The sequence below is a fragment of the Macrosteles quadrilineatus genome, unplaced genomic scaffold, assembly GCF_028750875.1.
Source record: "Macrosteles quadrilineatus isolate MER2022 unplaced genomic scaffold, UCM_ALF_1.0 Scaffold_4__1_contigs__length_99947679, whole genome shotgun sequence".
NCBI lineage: Eukaryota > Metazoa > Arthropoda > Insecta > Hemiptera > Cicadellidae > Macrosteles > Macrosteles quadrilineatus.
This window is the reverse complement of record NW_026542597.1, coordinates 12447774-12472826: the sequence shown is the minus strand read 5'-3', so window position 1 is coordinate 12472826 and position 25053 is coordinate 12447774. Positions and strand designations below refer to the sequence as shown.

The following is a 25053-nucleotide window of genomic DNA, read 5'->3' as shown; positions in this document are numbered from 1 at the left end:
GTTTTAAATTTTGTTAATACTAATAAATCATACAATTTTGGTTTTGCCTTTTTACTAATATCCATCTTCTATCAGTAGAAATAAACACAAACTTTTAACATGTATGTATACATATTATTATTCATTAGTTTATTTTTTTAGCAAATTTACTATAAGGAAAGAAACTTTTCCAGGTTTTCATTGGAAAGATATGAATATAATTTATATAGCACACAAATATTTAAGTAAAACTGTATTATGATCATACTGTATTATCATTCAATTTAGGTCATAACAACAATTCTTTAGATTCCTTTTTACTGCTCACGACTGAACAGTGCTAGTAAAACAGGTTTTAACTTGTTTATTTTATATACAGCTATGGACGAAGAGGCATATGAGGTGTGTCAAGTCATATGCAGTTTTCAAAGCAAATACGAGTGAACGAACACAAGTTCTACTGTATAAAAGAAGATTTATTTGCCATGTATATGATTTATATTTGCTGACTTCTTAACTCCATGGTATGTTTTTCTACTTAAACAATTCCTTGTAGCATAACACTTTTAAAACCTGTTTTTTAACTATAAAAAACTATTTTTAAACTGTTGAAAGTAGGTATGTGAAAAGGAGTGTAAAACAACATTGATAAATATTGAAAACCTTTAATGACCTAAAAATGTCATGTTTTACTTAAAAAATGTGTGCATTACTTAAGAATATATTGTTCAATACATTGTTTTACAGTACTCGAGTAATACTTTTTTATTGTCTGTAAGACTTTATGAAACCAATACCAGATTTTATCCTTGACTGTACCCAAGTCACAAGAGATTCTAACATTGTAACTTCCACAGTCAGAGTGTACTGAAGCTTATTATCGACAGTGTACTTGTGGATGATTGAAGTTGGAATGGAAATACAGTTTTCAGCATACGGATCTTTATCTGGATCCATATTAAGTTTAACATCAGCACTGTAAGAAGATCCCTTAAGACTTAATTTTACCGAACCCTTGAACTCAATATCCACCTTCCCATTACCGACCGGGTGGAACACTGCGGTAAGTTTTTCAATATTTGGTTCATTCTTCATTTCTCCCCAGAAAAAGTGGCCTTCGACATAGATCGGTGTGAATACAGAACGTTTTATTTTCGGGTCAAATGGAATGCCTTTCTCAACATTCCCTACCAGAGGAAGAAAATAGTCGAAGATTTCCGTGTGTTTTTCTACTATATGGCTCACGAGTTCATTTTCAGGTCCTGACCAATCACAGTGGCGACACTTTGTCGGTTTGAAGTTACAAAACTTCTCGTGGTCATCATCAGTCCGCACAAAAAAGTCACATTTTTTGTGTCTGAAAAAGAAACATTGAGTTAAGGAAAAAATGTGGTTCGGATTCCAATTTAAACTGTGAGTCCCTTAGTTGCCATTGGCTGTACGGGCTATTAACTAGTCCTGTCTAAGGATTTGAACCCGGGACTTAGGGACTGAAGTCTACCACTAGACCAGCTCTCTCATAGTCCATCATCAAGTGTGACAAAAACATATATCCAATTTTATTAGATCCGTTGTTAATAACAAACACGCGACAATAACACAATCAACGAATATAATACTGAAAAACCTGGTCAGTGTTATCACAGCAGATACGTTCAGCGATGCCGGAAGATGAATCATGACTTGCATGTCAAAGCCCGATAGATGACGCAAGTTGAAACTAGAGTCCTACTCCTACTTGACAAAGCAAGGTAACCATTGTTTAGATTCAGTGATCAAGAGGCTACCAAACCATGAAATTTAAGTGTTAATAATTCATTAGGACAAACAAGTTTACTAGAGCGATAGTTAAATGATAAATTATGAAATGAATGAAATTTCATTTCGTTCATAAATTATCATCTCCGTTTTTATGGATTGGTATTACTTTTGTCTTGACACATACCTGCAAGTGTGAGGTAGACACTCAATTACTTGACTTATGAAACAGATCGGCTGAATTTGACAGAAAGCAGCCTTACATTGAGGACATTCCGACTTGTGCAGCTGTTTCAGCTGCTCCAAGCAACCCTGGCATACTGCATGTCCGCGTGCACAAAGTGCCACTTTGGACGTCAACGTCTCCAGGCAAACAGGACACACAGCCAGCTGAGACAAATACTCGAGTGTCTTACGCATCTCTTCCGGAGAGAGAGTCTCCTGCAAACAATAATATTTTGTAGATCCGTGATCAAAATTGACAAAAAACTTTCATTCACATTTTGACATCGATACGGAGTGACTTCAGGACGAGTTGACTTCCACACGGTTGGCATAACTAGTCAAACTATTCAAGTCACTTGCTTTGTTCAGAAGCATTTTATGGTACTTTGATTTTAGCATATTTTTCAAATGCTTCAATTTGAGATCTATTAAGCCACACACTTTTTTCAGAATACCTTTTCACTCACTAATACCTTTTTTAAATAAATTAAACATGTAAATAGTTTTTTGACACACTGGTCACACCGCAAAGTAGCTGGTTTCTGCATTCTTTGTAGACCAGAAAGTACCCAGACAGCACACTTTCTCCTCAGGACATCCCACGGATATTGCGACAGGATATGCAAGATATCCCATAGTGGTCCTATGGTCAACTTGGGATATCACAGGATATCCACAGGAATGCCTAATGTCCCCGCCCGGGGATGTCCTACGGATAAGCTCACACGCATATCCGTGGGACATCCGAGGTCATCCCAGGGTAGTCCTCAGGACATTCTCAGGACATATGGGACTACTATGGGATGTCCCTGGGATAAAGTGTGGTCTGGGCCTGAACATAAAAAACACAAAATAATATAGATTTAGTATGAAAAGCTTAATTATAAGTTTAGTAAATTGATTAAATAGTTAATAAACACAAATTTTGAAGAAAAAAACGAGAAAAAAGTTTTTGGCCCAGTCGGGTTTCGAACCTGGTACCTTCACCTTGTGAGCCTCTTACCTTACCTCCTGAGCTATCTGCGCTTGTTGATTATGGGTGTTTTCAAGTGGTTAAAGAGTAGCCGACAGTTGCAATGGTCGCAATACTTAAAATATTTTTGATACTACAGTATAGGCTATATATGATTCTGTTAATCTGTTTAGACCTCAAGTAGTTGAATTGTTTTTCTGGTAGTTGGAGAGGATACTGGTATTTGAATATAGATTATTTAATCACCATTAGATTAGCACTGTAATAATTGATTGTTATATGATTAAAATTAGTTTTTGGTTGTTTTATTAATTTAAAGATAGAATTAAATTCACATTTCACACAACTATGATAGAACTCTAGTTTTCCTGAACTCAGTGGTAGTATAATATGTCAGTAAAGTAAAGTCAACCCTTGCTAGCCATAGTATTAACAAGACATATTTTCAATCTGGGAAACCTTAAACTTTTAAAATAAATTATAAAACCTCAACATCTTAATGCGTGGGAATCTTATTTTTAGAATAAAAAACAGACCAAAATTATTTGTTAAATAATGAAGACGGCCCAATTATAAATTCGGAATTACTGAAAATAATTACATCAAGAACAACACTGTAACATATCCAAAACTCAAAAGATTAATTTTTCTAATATTATTTTTTATTTTTCCAATATCCTTTAAATCATCTGTTTTAACTTTGTTTGAAATTAATTTATTAAGTAAATATTTACTTTTTGTACTAGTGTAAACACAGCCTGAAGATGGAAACCAAGTTTCTGAAAGCACTAGTGAAAAAAACAAATTATTATATATTGGCCTTGTTGAACATTTAAATTTAGATATACTGTACATTTCATCAGTGGTAGTATTTTTTTTCTTCAGTTTGTTACCGGGACATTACGGGACATTACAGGATATCCAGTGTATTTTGTACATGTCCCGGGATGTCATGGTACATTCTGGGATATCCTATGGCATTCGTACATATCCCGGGACTTTTCAGGATATCCTGAGGTTAACTTACAAATCCCGGGACATTACGGTATATTGTAGGATATCCTGTGGATTTCGTACTCGTCCCGGGATTTTGCGGGATATCCTGAGGATAGCGCACATATCCCGAGACATTCTCAGGACATATGGGACTACTATGGGATGTCCCTGGGATAAAGTGTGCTGTCTGGGTAAGTGGTTTACCTAAAGGATTTCGTAAAATCAGATGGAGTGTGATACATTTACCACTATACAAAACTACTAGTGGCTTGTAGGGGCAGTAGCCCCTATGTATATATTGTAGTAATTATTTTGTACAAATTATTAGCCCCATGGGTTACCCTACCTTGATTATCGTTTAACATTATTGTATATTATAATATGTATATAGTTATTACATACCTGCATAATGCATTTTGAGGTCTGCTCTGTTAAAAATAAAAATTACAAAGGATTTTTCATGCGGTGTGTTTATAGTATAAACTTTCTAATCATAATACAACTAAGGATAATTTTCAATGATAATCTTCATGACTATTAATTAAATGTATATACATTTCTTTGAATATAGACAAATTCACTTAAATAAAATACATGGAGATAAATTTTTCAAATAAATGCCAATTTTTGTGAAAATTTTCCTTGTAAACTTAAACGGCATATTAGGATCTGTGGATATTAGTATTATTTTTGGCATGGAAAATACGTTTCCTTTGCCTACTCCAGTAATTACTACTAACTTTACACTTTTTCCAGTAATACCTAACACAACCAATCGTACTCCATTAACTAATCCAGACCCTAGCTTCATATTTCTAATGAGCATCACTATTGAACCAACTTTTAAAACTAATTTGTGTGGTGGCATTCCAGATCGTGCAATTAAATTAATATAGTCAATTGGTAGGTTCAACCTCTCTTAAGGGTTAGTATACATATTACAGTGCATATTACATATTACCATATGCTTTAAATAAAGTTAAACCACATGTTTTAATGTAAACAAAGCAAACAGGACCTAGATTCCCATGTTATTTAAATGTGAATTATTTTATTCTGTCACAACCTTTTGGTGCATAATTAAGAAAAATGAATAATTTTCCCCAAAATTTCATGCCCAGACCTTTAAAATGAGACCCCTCCCAGCTTTCTACGCCCTCCGGTTCGCTCACAATTTCATTGTAAAATTTTGGGCTTACGGAATTAGATATATAGATACATTAATATTGGACACATGGGACAGACCCAAAGCAATTCACCAATATTGTACACGGTTAAAAAAGTACCTTTTAAAAATAGATGAAATTCTGATGGACGTTGTGGTGAAATAGTGTTTAACTTATTGTGATGTAATTATATAATGGGTTGTGCTTAACTTACTCTATCAGCAAATTTACCATATAAGCTATTACCATAGGTCACATCATCGTAAAACCTAGACCTGGGACTGATTTAATTATCCTTTGTGCCTACTACACCAGAATACCAAGACTAATTGATTTAGTATAGTTTGAAAGATTACTCCTTTGACGTCAATGAGTTAGCTCTCATTACAGTTAGTTCATTGTTGAATCATTTGATAATTGTTAAACGGTTTTGAAAGCTAACGCACAAGTTAATGAGTACGCAATTCGATTTTGATTTTTCTCTGCAACTGAAGAAAAACAAACTAAAAGTTAAAAATACTAAATTCACAATATTAATTGATGAATTACAGAAAGATAGTTTGATCCATGGATGAAATAGCAAAGTAGAACTATTAAAGAACAAGCTAAACAATAAAATGGATATGACTCATTCTTAGACAATCAATGGTGATGCAATATAAATATAATGTTCTTGGCATTGCTTAAGTTGTTAAAATATCTGAAAGCATAACATCACACAAAATACAGTTATGCCATGTAATACAATTGCCATGTGATCAAATTGAACAGTAATATTCTTGATTTGTAAACAATCTTAATTACCCTAATATAATTGCAAAGCAATGAAAACTATGTCACCATTTAAAACAGATCTTTTAGAGTTTAGCATTTTGTGTTTGAGTGAGTTAAATTTTTTTTATTAATTTATTTACAGAATGCCATCACATTTTAAAATTACAGTACATTATTTTATTTTGACTTACAGAAAATATGTTTCATACAAAAATAGTTACCATTTTCAAGGGAATCCTACAGTTAAATGATAGTGAATTTTCTAACATGCAGTGAACAGTAACAGTAGCACAATCAAGCTGAACTTGAACTGTTGATAAGTCTAAATATTCTTCTCAACTATGTGGCAAAACAGCTGATACAGTGATTGCAGAGAACAGCTGATGACTAAATAGCATACTAACAGAGGAAAAAACTCAATCCCTTCCACTTTACCAATAGAGTAACCTCTCCATTTTTGTTTTTGCTACTTTTTAAAATCAATTAGTATAATCATGGTAGCTAGTTAAATTAATCATTGGTATAAATTATAATCATTTTTAAATCCATGAAGTGTCATAAGGATATTGCTAAAACAGGGTTACAAAACGGTTTGATAGTTTTCCTGATGTAAAAATTTAAACACACCATTCAATCTTTAATAATTTACAAATAAAAATACTTTTTTAAAAATGCCACATTTTTAAACGCACTAAAAAGTATAAAATAACTGATAAATATGTTGAGAGAAAAAATACTTGTGAGATTTAAAACAAAAACGTGGGGCGCATGCTAATTTACAAATTACTTCACCTATTGAACTATTATGATCTATTGCATGCGCCCCACGTTTTTGTTTTAAATCTCACAAGTAGTTATTCTCTCAAAATATTTATCAATTAATTATTTTATTCTTTTTAGCGCGTAAAAAAATGTGGCATTTAAAAAAAATATTTTTATTTGTAAATTATTTTCTAGTTTTTAGACTTTAAGTTTATATTGTGTAAATATGTTATATTTTATATGGCCTGTTAATACAAAACCAAAACCTTATTATCTGTAATCAAATTTTTTATCTTTACTTTAAAATGCTTGTTTTATATTTTTAGAATATCTCGGGAGCAGAACCTGTACCTCTTAACCTCTGCTCTTCTAACTGTCAAATTTAAGTATTTACAGCTGACCTAAATCAATTGATGTATTTACATTCTTTCAAAATGTAAACATGGAAAATTTGGAAACCCATGGGACGTAACCCAAGGGAAATGTGAAAATTAAATGATATAAATTAAATAAATAAATTAAATTCTTCTAACTGTCAAATTTAAGTATTTATAGCTGACTTAAATCAATTGATGTATTTACATTCTTTCAAAATGTAAACATGGAAAATTTGGAAGCCCATGGGAGGTAACCCAAAGGAAATGTAAAAATTAAATTATATAAATTAAATAAATAAATTAAATTATTGTCATCCATTTGTGAGATATGTTTCAAATTTCATGTCTCTAGCTCATCGGGAACTTCGTTTAAAATTTATATCAAAATTTGTAGGAAAGTGAGCTAATAAAAACAAGCCCATGGGGCGTAGCCCAAGGGAAATATGAAAATTAAATGATTTAATATTGCATTGTCATCCATTTGTGAGCTATGTTTTAAGTTTCAAGTCTCTAGCTCATTGGGAAGTATAAAAATTTGCAAGAAAAAGCGAGCTAATAAAAACAAGCCCATGGGGCGTAGCCCAAGGGAAATATGAAAATTAAATGATATAATATTGCATTGTCTTCCATTTGTGAGCTATGTTTCAAGCTTCAAGTCTCTAGCTGATCGGGAAGTTAGTATAAAATTGATTGCAAAATTTGTACCGGACAAGAAAGCGAGCTAATAAAAACGTTTTAAAATAGCTTATTCCCTATATGGGAAATTCGCTAAAATAAACTGTGTAGTTTTGGATTATTGGAGTTCTGTTGAACCAGCACAACGAACTGGTATGAGCTGAACAGTACATGTACACACTTGTATGTGTTGAACTGCATACAAGTTATTTTTATATAGGCCTAGAGAGTCTCTGAACTCTCTACCAACCTTTTAGGGAATCATTCGTAGACCAAAGACAAACTAAAATATTACGTTTTAAATTTCCTAAGCTTAAAAGTGACTGCTGGTACACTTGCCAATGTTTTTCTTCACAAATTATATTTTATTTGATAACCGTTTGTTGTATGGAATTGAAATTTGGTGCAGATTAATAACCCATAGACCTATTTTGAGAAAAAATATTTTTGTATATCATGGTTGGTATAAAAATGGCGGTCATTTAAAATGATTGAACTGAATTCAAATAAAAACTGTATAGCTAAAAAACTACTGTTGCAATGTTTTATTTAGACGATTTTCAATGTTGAATGGACGGATTGAAAACGCTTGACGTCCATTTATGAAGCGTCATCAGGGTCTTCAAAACCAGTTAACTAGGTACATGAAAATGATCAATCAGTGAGAAATAAGTTAATATAACCAACACCTTCTGTATTAAAAGGTACCTCTTTTAAAGTATAGCAAAGTGTGTGTAACCAAAAAGAGAGTCCAAGTGCTGATGGATACACAATAAAGATTATCAAACATAACACTGATATTTTGCCTTAATATAGGAATGCTCTCTGAAAAGGGACTTAAAAACCAGTGTTATGTTTCATGACCTTTTATTGTGTATCACCAAATGTCTCAGATAAGTCAGCTGATAATCTAAGGAAACGGTCCAAACCCTGGTCTTGCTACCATCCAACGTGTTTGACTATTGATGCTAACGTCGACCTAGCATCATTAATTGATCGTCCAATGACAAACGACATCTGGGTCTAGTAAGGATCCTGCTTGGAATCGAACCAGCGACCTTCAGATTTGTAGCGAGCACTAAGCAACTCTGCTACCCCAGACCAATTGTTACTTTAAGACATTGACACACACCTATAGGTGTGTATTTTAATCATATTATAAGAATGCAAGTGAGCTGACTTGTGTAGTTTTCAGTGGAGGTTCTAGGTCCTTGTCAGGGGGGGGGCTACCATAGGGTGTCCCAGACCACACTCTCGAAAGAAAAGAGGGGGTTCAGAAATCCTCCCCTGGAAAGCTTGGTATTTTTAAAGCCATTTCGTGGCTTTCTTAAGCATTGAGTTTAAGACAAAATGTATGTTTTAATTTATTTTCCCACAGTCCAAGGGGAGTGACTTTAGCCTCTGTAGGCCCCCCCCTTGGAACCGCCACTGGTAGCTTTGCTACTCACTAAGATCAGATGTTTCTTTAGCCAGGGCCATTCATTGAAATTTTAATGATCAAGCACTGCAAGGCTTTTTAAATGTTGCACCCACTCAAATTAAGTTTAACAACTATATTTGTTTTGGTTTGATGAACTTATTATTTATGATATATCACTGGACTAGAGACGTGAAGCATTTTTGTCACGAGTTATGATATTTTGACAACATGCCTGGATCTGTTAAGCCCATATAATTTTTTCACATTTGGTTGATAAAGTAAAATAAACATTTATAAATGCGCAGGTTTGCTGAAACTTTTTTGTTTAATTTTTTCTTAGGCTCATATCATACAAGAGCGCTATTGTCGTCGCGCAGATGCCATCGAGACCGCCCGAAAAAGACCATGTCATAGCCTACGTGACGGCAAATGTGTCGCGTTGAATGTTGATGCCGACCCACCAGCGCCGGGTGCCTGTCATGTAGTGTACACGATGTGTCAAACGATGATCACTCCAAAAAGGTCTTCTAGTTGTTCTGCCAGTAGTCGTGCGGCAAATACGTCCTGCTGATGCTGGCAATCCATATGACAGGGTCCTCCTGGTCACTAGCACCGCGTCGCTGATGCGACCGTCTGCGTTGGCAGCGCTCAGCAGCACACTGCTTCAATGTCCTATCAATCACTTATGTTCACTTGTCGAGAAAATTATTGCATTTTAATTAATTTCTCTAATAATGACTTATCAAACCCCTATTAAGTAAATCAAATCAGATCTTAGTAAGTTATTTATTTGCATTATATGATTTCTAGTTATGGTTATTTTAAAATGCGGTTTAGGCAGAAGCTACAAGATAAGCAGATGATCTATTTTCTATTACTGTTATCTTAGAAATGTACATGCAGTACATGATACATTTTATCAAATAACAAAAACATATTAATCTTGTAATGTTTTAACTTCATTTACAAGAATAGTTAATTAAATTTAAATTTTAAACTATTCCCGCCATCGTATGCTACTCCGCTGTTCCAGTGTCTAGTAGTACTAGAATGAGTGAAAAGCAATGGCCGCCTACCTGAACCACTGTTATTTTAGCAACGAAACGGAGCAAGACGTTTGATGTTTACCGACATTTTTTGAGAATTGAAGGTAATATTTAGGACAAGTAATACACAATATGCATTGAAAACATAACAAAAAAAGAAATTACTACTTCATTTGAAGTTAATGGTGTACGAGGGCCTTATTTTAGCCATAAAGCTGATAGACTGCTTGTTACGGGGCCCTACCGTATGTTTGATTTTGCGGGAAATACAAAGATTCCGTTTTCGCGCCATTTCGATTTGATGCTACTGGCCCTAGCCCTAGCAGCAGCTGCTGCAGATGGCATGGCTGCAACAAGCTTAGGTTCGAAAGTTGTCGTGTGGCATAATAGCGGTTACTAAAGCGATCAAGCTTGTTTATCGATTCTGTTTAACAAGTTATGGTTATCTGGTTCCGTGAGTCACTAAATACGAGTGTTAATTTGCGGTGAAACTCGTGCCGTAAGTTAACAGTAAACCTTTAAAATTATGCGGTGACGGTGGCTTGCGAAGTCGAACTCAAACAATAGACTCCAACCCTAGACATTCAATGTCGGCATCGTTGAGGGAAAGGTGAATATGTAGCACCTTGGCGAATTTCCTCACCGGAATCTAAGAGCTATTTCCATTCCTTCAAATTGTAAGTTTAATTTTACTTTATCTAAATGGAGTTGAAGTTGTTACGAATAAGATAGGTGGTATTATAATTTCACCTCTTGTGAGGAAAATTGACCTCACAGGAAGGATGTGATGCGTCGTTATTTTTGTCCCCGTAGGCAATATACGTAACTGTAGCTAATTAATTTTTTTAGTTTATTTTATTTAAGAGTATTAATGTGGTTAGACTTGTTATTTTGGTTATAAATGGATGAGTAAATAAATATTAATTGTAGGCCTAGGCCTACCTAAACTTGGTAAGTTACCTAGGCCTAGTTTTGTTGGAGACTGAATCTGTAACTTGTTAAATAGATAAATGCTTCATATTACCCTTACTATTTCTTATGGCTTGACTGTATTTTTTATTTTTACTTTATGTTTAACTGAATTTCCTCAAGTGTTGTTATATTTGTCCTACTGAGAGTTAAGTTTTATTTGATGCTTGCTTTGCTCACTTGTCACAGGCCTATACTCTAGGCTAGGGTCTTTTTTCTATCAGCCATCAAGTTCTTCCCATTCTGCTTTAACTTATAAGTTATGGAGGTCTAACTTATATTATAATCATTCAAGAGTTAGACTAGGTCTAGGCTATAAAATAGCAATAGGGTACTTAAGCATTTTTGGGGATTAACCTAATAAACTTAGGCCTAACTTAACTTAAGTTAGCCAATTTGATTTATGCTTCACATTTATTTAGAGATAAGTTAGAGTTAAAGGCCTAACTTAACTTAGTCTCTACTATGTTTTTTCACAACATAGGCTATAGGTTACAGGTCTAAATCATCACGCTAACCTAATTCTAGCCTTAAGTTTTAGGCCTAGGCCTTAGGCTGTAAAATTCTTGCATTTGTTAAGGTCCATTTAAAATAGTGAACTAAGTTGGAGACAGCCTAGAAGTAAACTTAAAGAGACAATGTTGTGGTCAAAATAATAAGGGTTCAATAATTTCAAGCCATAAGTTACAGGCATGGTCCTTTGTAGTGATGTGACGAGTCGAGTACTTTCCCTACTCGAGTCAATTCGACTCGATACCACAACTACTCGAGTCGGTACTCGAGTACTGGACTCGATTCTTACCTATATAGCACCGAAGCTCTGTTGACTCGTAGCTGCCGTGCGAATACTGGAAATGGAACTTGTTTGACTCAGACTCGAGTCCCTTTACTCGAGTCGGACAGACTTGGCTCGGACTCGTTTTATACTCTGTGTAGATTTAAGATGAGAGCGAGATAGGTTATTTATCTCACATTGAGTTGATAATTAATTATGGATTTAATTCGTTATTATAAAACTTAGATTAATAACAAACAGTGTCTTGACTCGAGTAAGCAAATTACTCGAGCGCTATGTACTCGTAGCGGATAGTTTTGAAACTATATCTTGAACATTCAGCAGTGTATTAATACGAACTGTCAGTGTCAAGCTAAGCACACAAGCGCTGTCGACTCGTAGTGGCAAAATCTGGAACAACATCCGAGTCTCGACTCGAGTAGACATGCACCCAACCCAAGCGCTATGGACTCGTAGCGGCGGATCTAGTAAGCTTTAGTTCACGAGTAATAGTACTCGAGTATTGCCGATTTGGTATCGAGTCGACTCGATACTTCATTGGACTCGATACTCAACGAGTCAAGTACTCGACTCGTCACATCACTAGTCCTTTGCATGGTTTGCTGTTTGGACTTGCAGTTTTTTTTTGTTTGTTTTCCTTTTTATATTTAGTTTTATTGCTTTTTGTTGTACTTTGACATACAGCCTATTGTAGGGTAAGTTACAAACTTAGGTAAACTTAATGGCCTAATAAAATCTTTGAATCTTTGAATGGTCGTTCAACAATTTTAATTTTGCTGAAACTTTTATAAAATTTTAACTAGCCTAGCCTATATCAATAGAAATGTCATGCAAGTATTGACAACTTTATTTTCGCTCAGAATTTAGGCGGCCATCTTTGTTTGTGCGAAACCCACTTTTTTTTACAAAAATCGCGGTTTACTCAATGTTAAATAACTAGGCCTAAGTTATTTTATTTTTTAAGATATCAGGACAAATTAATAAGTTAACCAAAATATTTAGCATAAAATGGGCTTCAAATTGATACATAATTAAATGGGATAAATATTTATAGGCTACAGTAAGTAATAGGCTTAAGTAGGTACCTTATGTCACTGCAAAAACGTAAAAAGATTTTTTCAGCGATGAAGATGTTGTTATTCATGCAATATTTTTAAAGGAAAAAATAAATTCTCACCTTTGATAATTATTTTAATGTAAAGCTGTCGTACGAGACAGTCTAAATCACAACTTTTAATCAAAAGTTAAGAGTGTTGTCCTTTTTTGTCTCATAGGTCTATAAATATGGTGGATTGTCCAATTTTTCCATTTTCAAGATCTTGAAATATAACATATAACAAAATATAATATAACAAAAAGGACTGAAACAAAAAATATCAAATTTCTGTCATAAGCACAAGTTACCGGTAGGCCTACCTACTATAAGTATGTTAAGTTTGATCATTGAGACTCATCTAGTTTAGAAAATATGCCACATCAAAGTTGGACGAAAACAGCAAAAAAAAAAGCCGAATAAAACGAAGCATGCTTTGACAAGCCTAAGCCAAAATGTAAATTCTTATGGTTTCATTACAAAAAGTTTGTTATTTGTGTGAGTATACAAATAAGTTAAGGTAAATTAACAGTTAACCAAATTCAAACCTAAATTAACTCGCGATTGAATCGGGGGGTACTGCCAAACGAGAAGTTAGAAGAACTAGTATGCATAGACCCTATCAATGCTGATACAAGAATACATGTTCAACTTGGTTTTTAATGTTACTTGATTTAATGCCACTTTAGCCTTGACAGTAGCCTTTGTCAGCATGTTAAAAAAAATGGCTGACAAAATAGCTCTAAAAAAAATGCAAGTAGCCTACAAAATTCATCTAGGCCTACAGTGCATATTTTACAAAAGACGAAAAACTTAAGGTTAGGTTTTAATGCTGCTTTCCACTAACTGAATGGGGATAAGAAATTACCATAGGTTATCCCTGCTAAGCGGCTTGTTTGTAACTTGACATTGATACGAGGAAGATTGACTACCTGAGGGAGGTAAACCACTCTTTATGAAGTTAACAAATAACTTAATTTCTGTCAAGGAGCAATGACCTTTGTTTGTTATGAGTTGGTGTGGAGTGTGTTAAATACGATTTCCGTATTCCGTGTAGTCTATTTCCACAGTTAGTCTGTTAATTATTTAGTAGTGCAGAGTACAGTAGTTCTATGTAATGTTACCTGTAGGTCTATTGTGTAGCCTAATTTCATTTTCAAGCATAAACTTATAAGTTACCGATACTCACTATACCGTACTGGGCTATTTCTTTTAAGGTATGATTTTGATTGGGGATGGGATCAAGCCGAATTACTTTAGGTTCGCAATTACTAAGGGCCATGTTATTTGACGTTCTGCTGTACACTGTCTTTCTTCTAACGGAAGCACCAGAAGAGTTGATATTTTATTGATTGAAAGAAAAACTAACAAAGGCATAATTCTCGATCCTACAATTCGATTTGAAACAAACATAAATCAAGCTAACGAAGTAAACGAAGAAAAGAAAAAAATTTATGATTCTACCTTTGAATATTTCAAGCAAAATTTTAAAATTTCAAAAATTGAGGTGATTGGATTGTTTATTGGTTCTAGAGGAACATTATCAAAATTTTTTGTGAACTTTTGGAAACAATATGATTTGGACAGATCCTTTTTGAAAATTATCATTCATGAAACATTAAGAGGTTCATTGACCATAATGAGAAATCATCTATACGGCAAACATCAAAATTAATCAGTCTTATAGCTGTATGATCCTTCGATATTTTATGTGTACTATTTTTCTGTGTCTTTGGCAACCTTATTTTTTAAGGCAGAGGTATTTATTTTTAATTTCTTGTTATCTAAGTTTTTATGTCGGTTTTTAAGTTTGAATCCCGCCAATCATCAATGGATTTTATCTATGTGATAATGCAGCAACCCTTTAAGTTTAGGAACCTCTGAAGTAATGTGTAAAACAATAATTCTAGGCTAGAACCAGTGTCCTAAGGAGGTAAAAAGGTGGAGAAACACAAACAAATAGGCTAGGCTAAGTTAGGTATCTAAGTTTTAAAATACATATAACATGGACCAGTCCTGCATAAAATTGCATTAATAGGCTATGTAGTTATCCTATGCCTTTAAAATATTATGGTAGGCCTACCTACAACTACCAACTAACTAAGGCCTAATTAAGAAGAATCCTATATGAGTTAATTCATTCCGGTATGTTTTTTTCGTGCGACAGAATACTTAATGTCTCGATATGAAGACTTGATATGTTGTTACCAGAGGCTGAAGATGGGTTTTGATGAAAACTCGAAATATACAACCACATTTTTTAGTAAATTGTGATTAATTTATTTTAGTGATGAGTAGCCAACAAACCAAGAATAATATATTGAGTTACCGGTAAGTAATTCCAAAAATAACTGGAAACCTAAGAAAATACTGGATGACCAAGTTTAAGCCTTGTTAATTAAAAAATTTTATCTGGTGAATCCATGTTTTGATAGAGCCCGTGCTGGCTCTATGTTAAAAAGGTTAGTTAAAATATTAGTAAATAAATTAAAATTTTTTTGCGAGTGCAACTGTAAAAACTGAGAAAAAAATAATGAAGCTAGCTTATTCGACCCATCCATTCCAATTATGAAATTTTGCATGGATGTGAAGAGGTGGATAAACTAGAATGGAGTTTGTGAACCAGCAAGATCGGGTCATGGTAACAGAGTGTTAAATGGGGTTTTGAAGTTTTCAAATATTGTTTTGTTATTTTTTAAATTTTTACCGTACCCATAGAACATGGTTAGAATTATTGCTGTAGGCCCTAGGATTACAGAGTGAATTCCATAAAACTTGACTTCCAAAAATTAATAACTTTTTGCTACAATTTCTCTCGTAATACAGAGGCAGGTAATTCAGCCCAATCAGGTTGCAACTACAGTACTTAAACACTTAACTATAAGCTGATGGTTAACATCAGCTCCTTTTTATTTTTAAAGAAAACGAATATATTTTTCCCGCGATAAAATTTAAATATTAGGCTACCATACTGAGCGGATACAATCTAAAAGTTTATTTGATAGGGTGAAATATGACCATGTGATCCTTCTCTATTTACCTCCCTTTATGCAAGATGAGACTAATCTATCATGTTGTTATCAAATAAAAGTAATCATTATTTATGTTTGGAAACGAGGAAAGCTTAGGGTTTTCTTCCTCCAGGTCAGTAAGAAATGTAGTTGATGGTTTATATAATCGAGATGCATTCTCTACAATCTACAGGTTCCAAAAAGTTTTTTATTTTTCAGTTATTTCTCTAAACCATCCTTCATGATTTTTAGCGAATTTCTCATTATACTAGGGAATAACGTATTACCCTACATATAGGCTATATTACCCTACATATAGGCTATATTACCCTACATATTGGCTATATTACCCTACATATTGGCTATATTACCCTACATATTGGCTATATTAACCTACATATTGGTTATATTACCCTACATATAGGCTATATTACCCTACATGTAGGCTATATTACCCTACATATAGGCTATATTACCTTACATATAGGCTATATTACCCTACATATAGGCTATATTACCCTACTAATAAGCTATTATTAGTAGGTCTCATGGTGAGACCTATACCCGGGACCGATTTACTTTTTCGTTTTGAGGTCCCCAGAGGCCAAAAACACCACCCGTTTAAATTCATATAATGTGTGTGTATGTCCGTTAACGCGATAACTCGAGCAAAAATGGTCCGATTTCGATTAAGTTTGGTACAAACGCGTAAACCTACGCTATAATTCGAACGAGTTCGCGAACCAAAATAACCGGACTATGGGAATGGGGGTTTATGGGAGGTTTTATGGGGTAAAAATTTATTTTTCCCATTTTTGACCCTTAAGAACACAACATTTCATAATTTCTCTCCAAACCATTTTGTAGAGCTTTAAAAAAGAAATAATTTTGTATATTAAAGCGTTTTTGTAGGCCCATCAGTTACGGAGATAATTAAGAAAATTCCAAATTTAAAATTCCCTTGTTATTCTTATGGAGGATAAACTGTTGTAGTTTGCTTGTTTATGGATATATTTTAGTCAAATTGGGCAATTTTGTTTATTATATTTCATACTAAGCTATCAATATTTCAATAAAAATAAAAAAAACACACACCTTAATATCTTCCCGTAGCAGCAAACCTAAAATTAATGTTATTTAAAAAGGAAATAAATCTGACAAATTTTTAGGGAATATTTTAGTAGAAATCCAGCTGGGTAAATGGAAATTCCCTTATTCTGCAGGTTTGCTGCGGCGGGGGTATTTTTAATTTAGCCTAAGCTATTGGCTAGCCTATTTTAATTTTTGGAAGTAAGTTAGTATAAAACTTTGGTAGCCTAACTTGCTGTTCTTTCGTCATTTCCTTTACCTATCTGTTAATTTTTAGGATTCTAAAATTCTAAAATCGATCACTAGGCTAATCTTTCTAGCCTACAACATTGAGATTAACGACTAACTTACTGATAGGGATAATGTAGGTAGGCTATATCAGACTTAAACGTTTAAGACTACCTGTTTCATTTATCCTAATTAAAACATTACCCTAAAACCATTAAAACATTGCAAACAAATAAGCTGCTCAAAATAAAAAAAAAAAAAACCTGTTGTGATCTTTGAAACCTTGTTATTTCCTGCTTTTGGAGGAGCAAACCAATCTGTACAACTTTTATGTTATTATTTCTTTTATGTTATCTTATTTTCTTTTCTGCATTTCTTCTATGTTAGTTAACATGTAGAGCATTAAACAGGTCTTTTCATTTGTTGTTTTGTGTAGATGAAATATAGGCTAACGTTTGAAATACAATTTGCTTTACTGTATCCCTCTCTTAAGCACCCGTTACACCGGAGTTATAACAAAATGTCATTTAATGAGGGGGAGTGCTATTTTAGTTGAAAATCTTCAAATAAGTAGTAATAAATTACGTTGTTTGAGTTTTTGTCATTTTCCGAAAGTTGTATTTTTACCTTAGAAATTACACAGCTCAGTTTCTAAGATATAGAGATGGTTTTTTGTTTATTTTGTTTAGCTTGTTCAATTGTATAATTTGTATAGTCCTCGCTACCCTAAGTTGAGGCAGCCAAAGGCCGCACTAGATATACGCCGTGCGGCCTTGGCCTGCCTCAACTTAAGGTGGCAAGGACTATAGAATGGATTTAAAATAATACCCCCGCCGCAGCAAACCTGCCGACTAAGCGAATTTCCTTTGTCTGAATTGATTTTCAGTTAAATATATTTTAATAACATTAGGTTTAACGGGTACCTAGGTTTGCTGCTACAAGGAAACTAATAAAGTGTGTTTTTGAGTAAAATATTGATAGCTTAGTACAAAATAAATAAATTTGCCAAGTCTAATCAAAATATATCCATAAACAAGCAAACTACAACATTTGACAATATTCTCCATAAGAATAACATGGGAATTTTAAATTTACAATTTTTTTAATTTTCTCCGTTACTAATAACCAAACAAAAATACTTTTGTATACTAAATTATTTGTTTTTTTTAAGCACTTTAAAAAGGTCTAATAAGAAATTGGGAAATTTTGTGTTTTGAGGGTTAAAAGTGAAAAAAACCAATTTTTACCTCATAAAACCCCCCGTAAAGCCCCGTTTCCATTGTCCGATCATGCTGGTTCGCGAACTCATTCAAGTTTATCCCGCTTTACACCTTTAAACCAAATTTCATCAAAATCGGACAAAAATTACTCAAGTTATCGCGTTCACGGACGTGTATATATATATATATATAAATCTATATATATATACTTTTATGTTTTAATTTAGGTGTTCACTTAATAGGGCTGCTGATATATTAAATATTTAAGTAAATAAGTACAACTGAGCACCCTGAATATTATATTTTATAAAAAGAAGTGACATGTTTCGGACATTAGTCCATTTTCAAACTTCAAAATACATTAAACACTTAACCATTGTTTATATAGTTTGTTTGTAAATAAATATGATTTATGTATACAGATGGTTTATAGAACTAGACAGGATTTAGAAAAACTTTTTTGTTACTGATTATTTAATTTTAAAATTTGGTCAAAGATTGGGTTTCTTGAAGGAATTTGGCTATTTAAAATATGATTTGGATTTTTTAGATTTTCTTCGTATATGAAATATTCTTCAGTTGAATCCATTAGATTTCCTTTGTTTAAAACTTTTAGAATTTTCATGTTGTTTTTTAAATTTGTGTAATTGTGGTTGGTCGATAAAAGGTGTTCAGCAAAGTTTGATTTCATGGATGTTCTGTTGTTACTCTTAAGAGCTTGAATGTGTTCTTTGAATCTAGATTTAAAAGAGCGTCCTGTCACTTCTTTTTATAAAATATAATATTCAGGGTGCTCAGTTGTACCTATTTACTTAAATATTTAATATATATATACATATATAACAATTTGAACGAATGGTGTTTTTGGTCTCTGGGGACATCAAAATGAAAAAGTAAATCGGTCCCGGGTCTAGGTCTTACCGTGCCACCTACGGTAATAGCTACTTCCCTATAGGGAAATTCGCTAAAAAACCTACAAAACATGTTTTTAATAATATAGGCCTATAGAGTACGGTAAGTTAGGCCTAAATTAAAAAAAATTCTAAAAATTCTCTATGTAAAACCTAGTTAGGCCTACAGCATTAAAAATTAGTAGAACAATAATTAACTTGTTGTTTTTAAACCAAACTCATCCGACATATCATAGAGCATTCTTTAAGAAAATTTGTTAACTATCTTTTATGGATTGTTATTTCACATTTGGCCTACCTATGTATGATATTGGTGTTGTCCCAAAATTTGTACTGGATCTAGTAAAACCTTATAAAACGTAAAAAATACCCCTGCCGCAGCAAACCTGCAGACTATGGATTTACACAAAAATGTCTCTTTAAAAATAACACATTTATTCCCTATTTAAATAACATTAATTTAACGAGTACTTAGGTTTGCTGCAACAGAGAGGGTAAAAATGTGTGTGGGTTTTTTTTTTTAAATGTTAATAGTTTGAAATGAAATGAATGCATTTTCCAAATTTGATTAAAATATGTTCATAAACAAGCAAACTACAACAGTTTACTTATTCTCCATAAGAATAACATGGGAATTTTAAATTTAAAGTTTTTTGGTATTTTCTCCGTAACCATTAGGCGCATAATAACGCTTCAATATACTCAATTATTTGTTTTTTTAAGCTCTACAAAATGGTTTGGAAAATGTAAAATTTTAAGTTTTTATGGTTAAAAATGGGAAAACCCAATTTTTACTCCATAAAACCCCCCATAAATACCTGTTCCCATAGTCCGATCATGCTGGTTCGCGAACTCGTTCGAATAAACGTAGGTTTACATGTTTGTACCAAATTTCATCAAAATCGGATGAGTTTTGCTCGAGTTATCGCGCTAACGGACACATATATATATATAAATATATAGGATATAAATAGGCTATATAGGATATATATATATGAATTTGAACAGATGGTGTTTTTGGCCTCTATGGACCTCAAAACGAAAAAGTAAATCGGTCCCGGGTCCAGGTCTTACCATGAGTACTACGGTAATAGCTTATTCCCTATATGGGAAATTCGCTAAAAGAACTTTCCCCCTCCCCCATTGGGGTAATAAAAGTCCAACACATTTTTGTTTGTTCCTACAGTATAAAAAGGTGTGCGGTTTATGAGTAGTAAAAAACGTTTACCTCAAGTAAAGCCTACAATAATCTTTGTTGATCTCTTGTCGAGGTGTTGTTGTAAAAATTTCGGTTGGTACCGTTGAAAAACTGTTGACAATAGGCTACTTTGATAAAAGAAAATAGTGTTTTATCTTTGTAAAAATTGGTTTTTAACATGTCTTTTATGTGTTGTGGATGTGGTTTTATAATATGTCCAACATATTGTTTCCACACTAGATAAATCTTTACCGGCACAGAAACCAGTTCTGGATCTTTCCTTCTCACAGAAACTTTCTAATGCCCCGAACTTCTTAGATGTGTCAACTTTACAACGTCTAAGGATGTTCCAATGTTATAGGTGTATCAGTATTCTTGTTTCGGCATTTCCCTTGCTGTTATTCTCAAAATATAAAATACTAGCTGATACCCGTCTGCTTTGCCCGACATACTTTTGAGTTATGAATTGACTGAAGCTACGAACCAACATGTCCTTTTACACAATTTTTCTGTATAGTAACAGTTATCAAGGATTAATCTATTCTTCCAACCTAATTACCTTGAAGCTAATTAGACATATGGGACTACTGGAATCAAACTAAAGCAGGAAACCCACTAGTCCGACGCTCTCCGACACGACACCTTCCATCAAGTCTCCAACACCTTCCGACGCCTTCCGCAATTTAAACGCATTAACCCATTGGTCCGACGGGCTCCGACAGTAGGCCTCCGACGAGAAATACACCACCACTCTAAATGCCAGTTGCAATGGCATATGTGATCACATACTGTTCACAAGCAGTATTTTGGGAGCAAGTAATGAAAAGAGTCCATAACATTTATGACGATCTCTGTTAGTATGAGAGATTACAGCAATGGTCAAGGACCTTCCTAGACCCACCTTGATAATTCCGGTAACACTGTACTACAGGGAAATTAGCAGAAAGTACAGTACAAAACGTAAACAATAATACCCCCGTCGCAGCAAACCTGCCGACTAAGCAAATTTCTATTTACCTGAATTGATTTTCTAAAAAAGTGTATTTAATTAACTTAAGGTTTTATGAGTACCTAGGATTGCTTCTACAGGGAGGGTAAAAAAGTGTAGTTTTTAGTAAAGTATTAATAACTTAGTATAAAATAAAGAAATTTACTAAGTGTGATCAAAAATATATCCATCGGAAAACAAACTTACAATATTTTATAATATTCTCTATAAGAATAACATGGGAATTTTAAAATAAAAATTCTTTTAATTTTCTTCGTAACCAATAATTGTACAAAAACATCACACTCTTGTGATCACATGTTCCATATCCGTTCCACATATTGTGATCACACACAAAGCTAGACAGTAAATCTAGTCCTGGTGCACGCAGAGTGGAGAAATGACGGATCCGACATCCGACAAGAATGCCCCAGAGAGCAATGTTGTCGTGACGTGTCGGATCGGAAGGTGTCGTGTCTGACTAGTGGGTTACAGTCCATTTAAAATAATGCAAAGTAATTTTGTCGGAAGGTGTCGGAGCCTTGACGGAAGGTGACGTGTCGGAGAGTGTCGGACCAGTGGGTTTCCTGCTTAAGGGAGAACTTCTTCATTTGAAAAATTAACTGCCTTTCTACCGAGAGCTTCAAACTGCTCACCGGAACAAAATTATAATTTTTTCCACAAAATACTATTCCCGTTTTATCTCCTTTCAATTTTTCTACGCTTAAACAACACTCGCCAATAGTAGCCTTCAGTTTAGTTTTTCTCATTACTTAATTGAACATTATTAGCCTAAATAGGCTATCTTAGAGTAGGATTAAGTAAAATAAAAATGTTTGTGACATAATGTTCTCAAATATAAAAACATTTTGTCCAGATATTACAAAGATAAATATATAGGAATTTTTGTTTTGACAGGAGCAAACATTTAAACGTAGGTAACATCCGATTAGTTGTCATTATTTTATCTCTTTCTTGATCAAAATCTGTTGGGAATCGGACAAGTAGCAGGTTTGCTTTAATTTCACTTTTTATTAATTTTTGTTAACAAACCCAAACTATCACTACAGTAGACTCCCTCTTATCCAGACACCTCGGGACCGAGGCCAGTCCGAGTCCGAATAACGGGTTTTCCGGTTAAACGGATGTCCATAAAAACTTGTTAAAACGGCCTCTTTACTGTGATATTCGACTTAAATTTAAGAGAGCATTGTATTTAGACACGTGATCACTGGTCTCAAATCTTTTCCACGAGAACAGCCGTTTCATTACTGCTCACTACCTGCCGATCTAGTCCGGTTAAACCAATGTGCCGATGAAAATTGTCCGGTTAAAGAGATGCCATTTCCGCCGAATGTAGTCCGGTTAAACCGATGTCCGGTTAAAAGGTGTCCGGATAAGAGAGGGAGTCTAATGTATTTTACTTTAGATTGGCTAGTGGTAACAGATAGAACTAAATATAATGGTTTAGAATAGGTTGCTATGTTTTTTTATGAAGTTAGAGGTTTTGTTCGGTCTAGCTGCTGTACCCAAGTGTTTTGCAATGGGGAGAACCAAAAAATAAAGTGCTGCACTCTGTTGTTAAACCTTGTAACTTTTTAATGCTATTGGACATCATAGAACCCAACTTAATAATTTATTATTTGAAGCAGCTGTCAAAATGCATCGATTCTTTTTAAATACAAATGCATTTAAGGTAAACATGGGATATTCCAGAACCACTGGCGCAGAGCTTCTTGGTAGTTCAATAATGGTAATAGGAAAAAACCTTTTCGGGAGTGTATAGAACAACTTCCCAAAGTTTCATCACAATCGGATGGCCGGTTTGGTAACGGATAAAGGACAAACAAACATGGATTTTATATAGATTGTTTCATATCCATAAACATGTTCAGTGGTATTATTGATTCACCTATATTTGAAACCAAAGGCCACGGTGTATCAAACTGAATCTTCAATAGGCCTATGATAAAGGTTTTATTTAATATTTTGTCAGTAATTTTGTTAACACAGTCTATAGGCGTTAGAAAAAAAACTGAATTAGGCTTACTAGGCTAAGTGTTGCCAAGCTTTTTTGCTTGTATTTGACTTAACTATCCACGATCATTATATAATTCAATAAATTAGATTTACTTTCTACAAAAATGTTCCACATGTGATTAAGTTAACAAAAAAATAGCATTTTGAATTCAGGAGAGTATAATAAATAAACGTCATTATTTTTTATTATTTGTCCACAAGAAAATCTGTTTGACACCAAAGCATGAAAAATTATAAACCTCTTTTCCGCACGTGGGTATTTTTCTCTAGGTTTTTGGATTTTATGTTCACTATATATGACAAACTATACCCTCTAACAAAGAAATTACCATAATTTTTTACCCATTTTGACATGGCAAATCTATTGAACTATGCAAACATTGATAGAATTCTTATATTTTTGATAAATTCCCACAATTTGGGTATTTTCCTAGGCCTGGTCCACATTACTAGCTACTCATATCCCCAAAATATCATCATGTAATCTAATCTCAAGAAAAGGTTAAACTAGGGTTGTGTTGTAGGATAGGATGGTATAGGTTATGTATATGACATGGCATATGGTGTATGTTGTGCTAACCTAAAAAAGTGGGAGGAAAAAGGAACTTTCATCGTGTCATAAAATGAATGCTTTATTTCCATGAACATGACACACGTGTATGGAAATGTCTATGAACATTGAACTAATGGTAAAAATGTTATTAACCGTGTAACATACTCATGCATAGGCCTATTCCTACATAGCTTATCAAATGAGAAATGACAAAAAGAAACCTATAGGTATCAATACATTTTTTGTGCCTTTTTATTCTAAATTTTAGTAGGCCTATGTATAGCTTATACCATATGCATGACGTTGCCAACATATTTTTATTTTGTAGGCCTATTTATTTTACTCTTTATAAGAGGCTTTTTTAAGTTGCATTATATTACTCGATATTAGCCCAACAAACTGATTTGTCAAATCATACAACTAGATTTTACTCCAAGTCATGAAAAATAATAGATTACAAATTGGTTACTTTGTAAACATTATTACAAATCGTAAAATTTTGGTTATTTAGTAAGAGTGAATCCTACTATGGATTAGTAAAATATTGCTGATATCGGTATCATTGGTATCAATAATTTTTTGCAATAATATCGCTGTATCAATACTGTATCGATGATTATTGAATCTTCAACAGAACATCCCTAACCGCACCACAAGGAATATGCTTCAAGTTCAAATATTCCCATTTTGAATTTTTTCAATGTAGCCTATTTACAATTATGTCAGCTAGCCGGTCCCCGGTCTGGAAGTAAACTTGCTGCTTATATGAACTTTTGTGTGTCCATTCACGTCTTTGGGTTCAAGAT

At 33.6% G+C, this 25053-nt stretch overlaps 2 protein-coding genes across 3 annotated transcripts in view; one reads left to right on the top strand and one right to left on the bottom strand.

Annotated features, from left to right (window-relative positions):
• Positions 1–634: 634 nt before the first annotated feature.
• On the bottom strand, positions 635–6200 carry LOC128992430 (uncharacterized). Its single transcript, XM_054416000.1, has 3 exons — positions 6093–6200; positions 1925–2178; positions 635–1336 (listed from the first exon to the last, which is right to left on the bottom strand). Exons 1-3 carry the CDS (start codon positions 6138–6140, stop codon positions 745–747), a joined length of 894 nt encoding a protein of 297 aa, XP_054271975.1. The 5' UTR covers positions 6141–6200; the 3' UTR covers positions 635–744.
• A 4323-nt stretch (positions 6201–10523) lies between these two features.
• The window catches only part of LOC128992165 (transcription factor E2F3-like), a 41175-nt gene continuing 26645 nt past the window's right edge, over positions 10524–25053 (top strand). For both annotated transcript variants that reach the window (XM_054415610.1, XM_054415609.1), the window contains exon 1: positions 10524–10828. The gene's annotated coding sequence lies outside the window, so the exon portion shown is untranslated. The remainder of the gene's footprint in view (positions 10829–25053) is intronic.

Bases quoted from the DNA above. Each gene is read 5' to 3' on its own strand.
- LOC128992430 (XM_054416000.1), bottom strand. From the start codon at position 6,140: ATGTTAGAAAATTCACTATCATTTAACTGTAGGATTCCCTTGAAAATG. The intron at 2,179-6,092 runs GTAACTATTTTT...TATTGTTTGCAG, and splicing joins GTAGGATTCCCTTGAAAATG to GAGACTCTCTCTCCGGAAGA. The intron at 1,337-1,924 runs GTATGTGTCAAG...TTTCTTTTTCAG, and splicing joins TGTCTACCTCACACTTGCAG to ACACAAAAAATGTGACTTTT.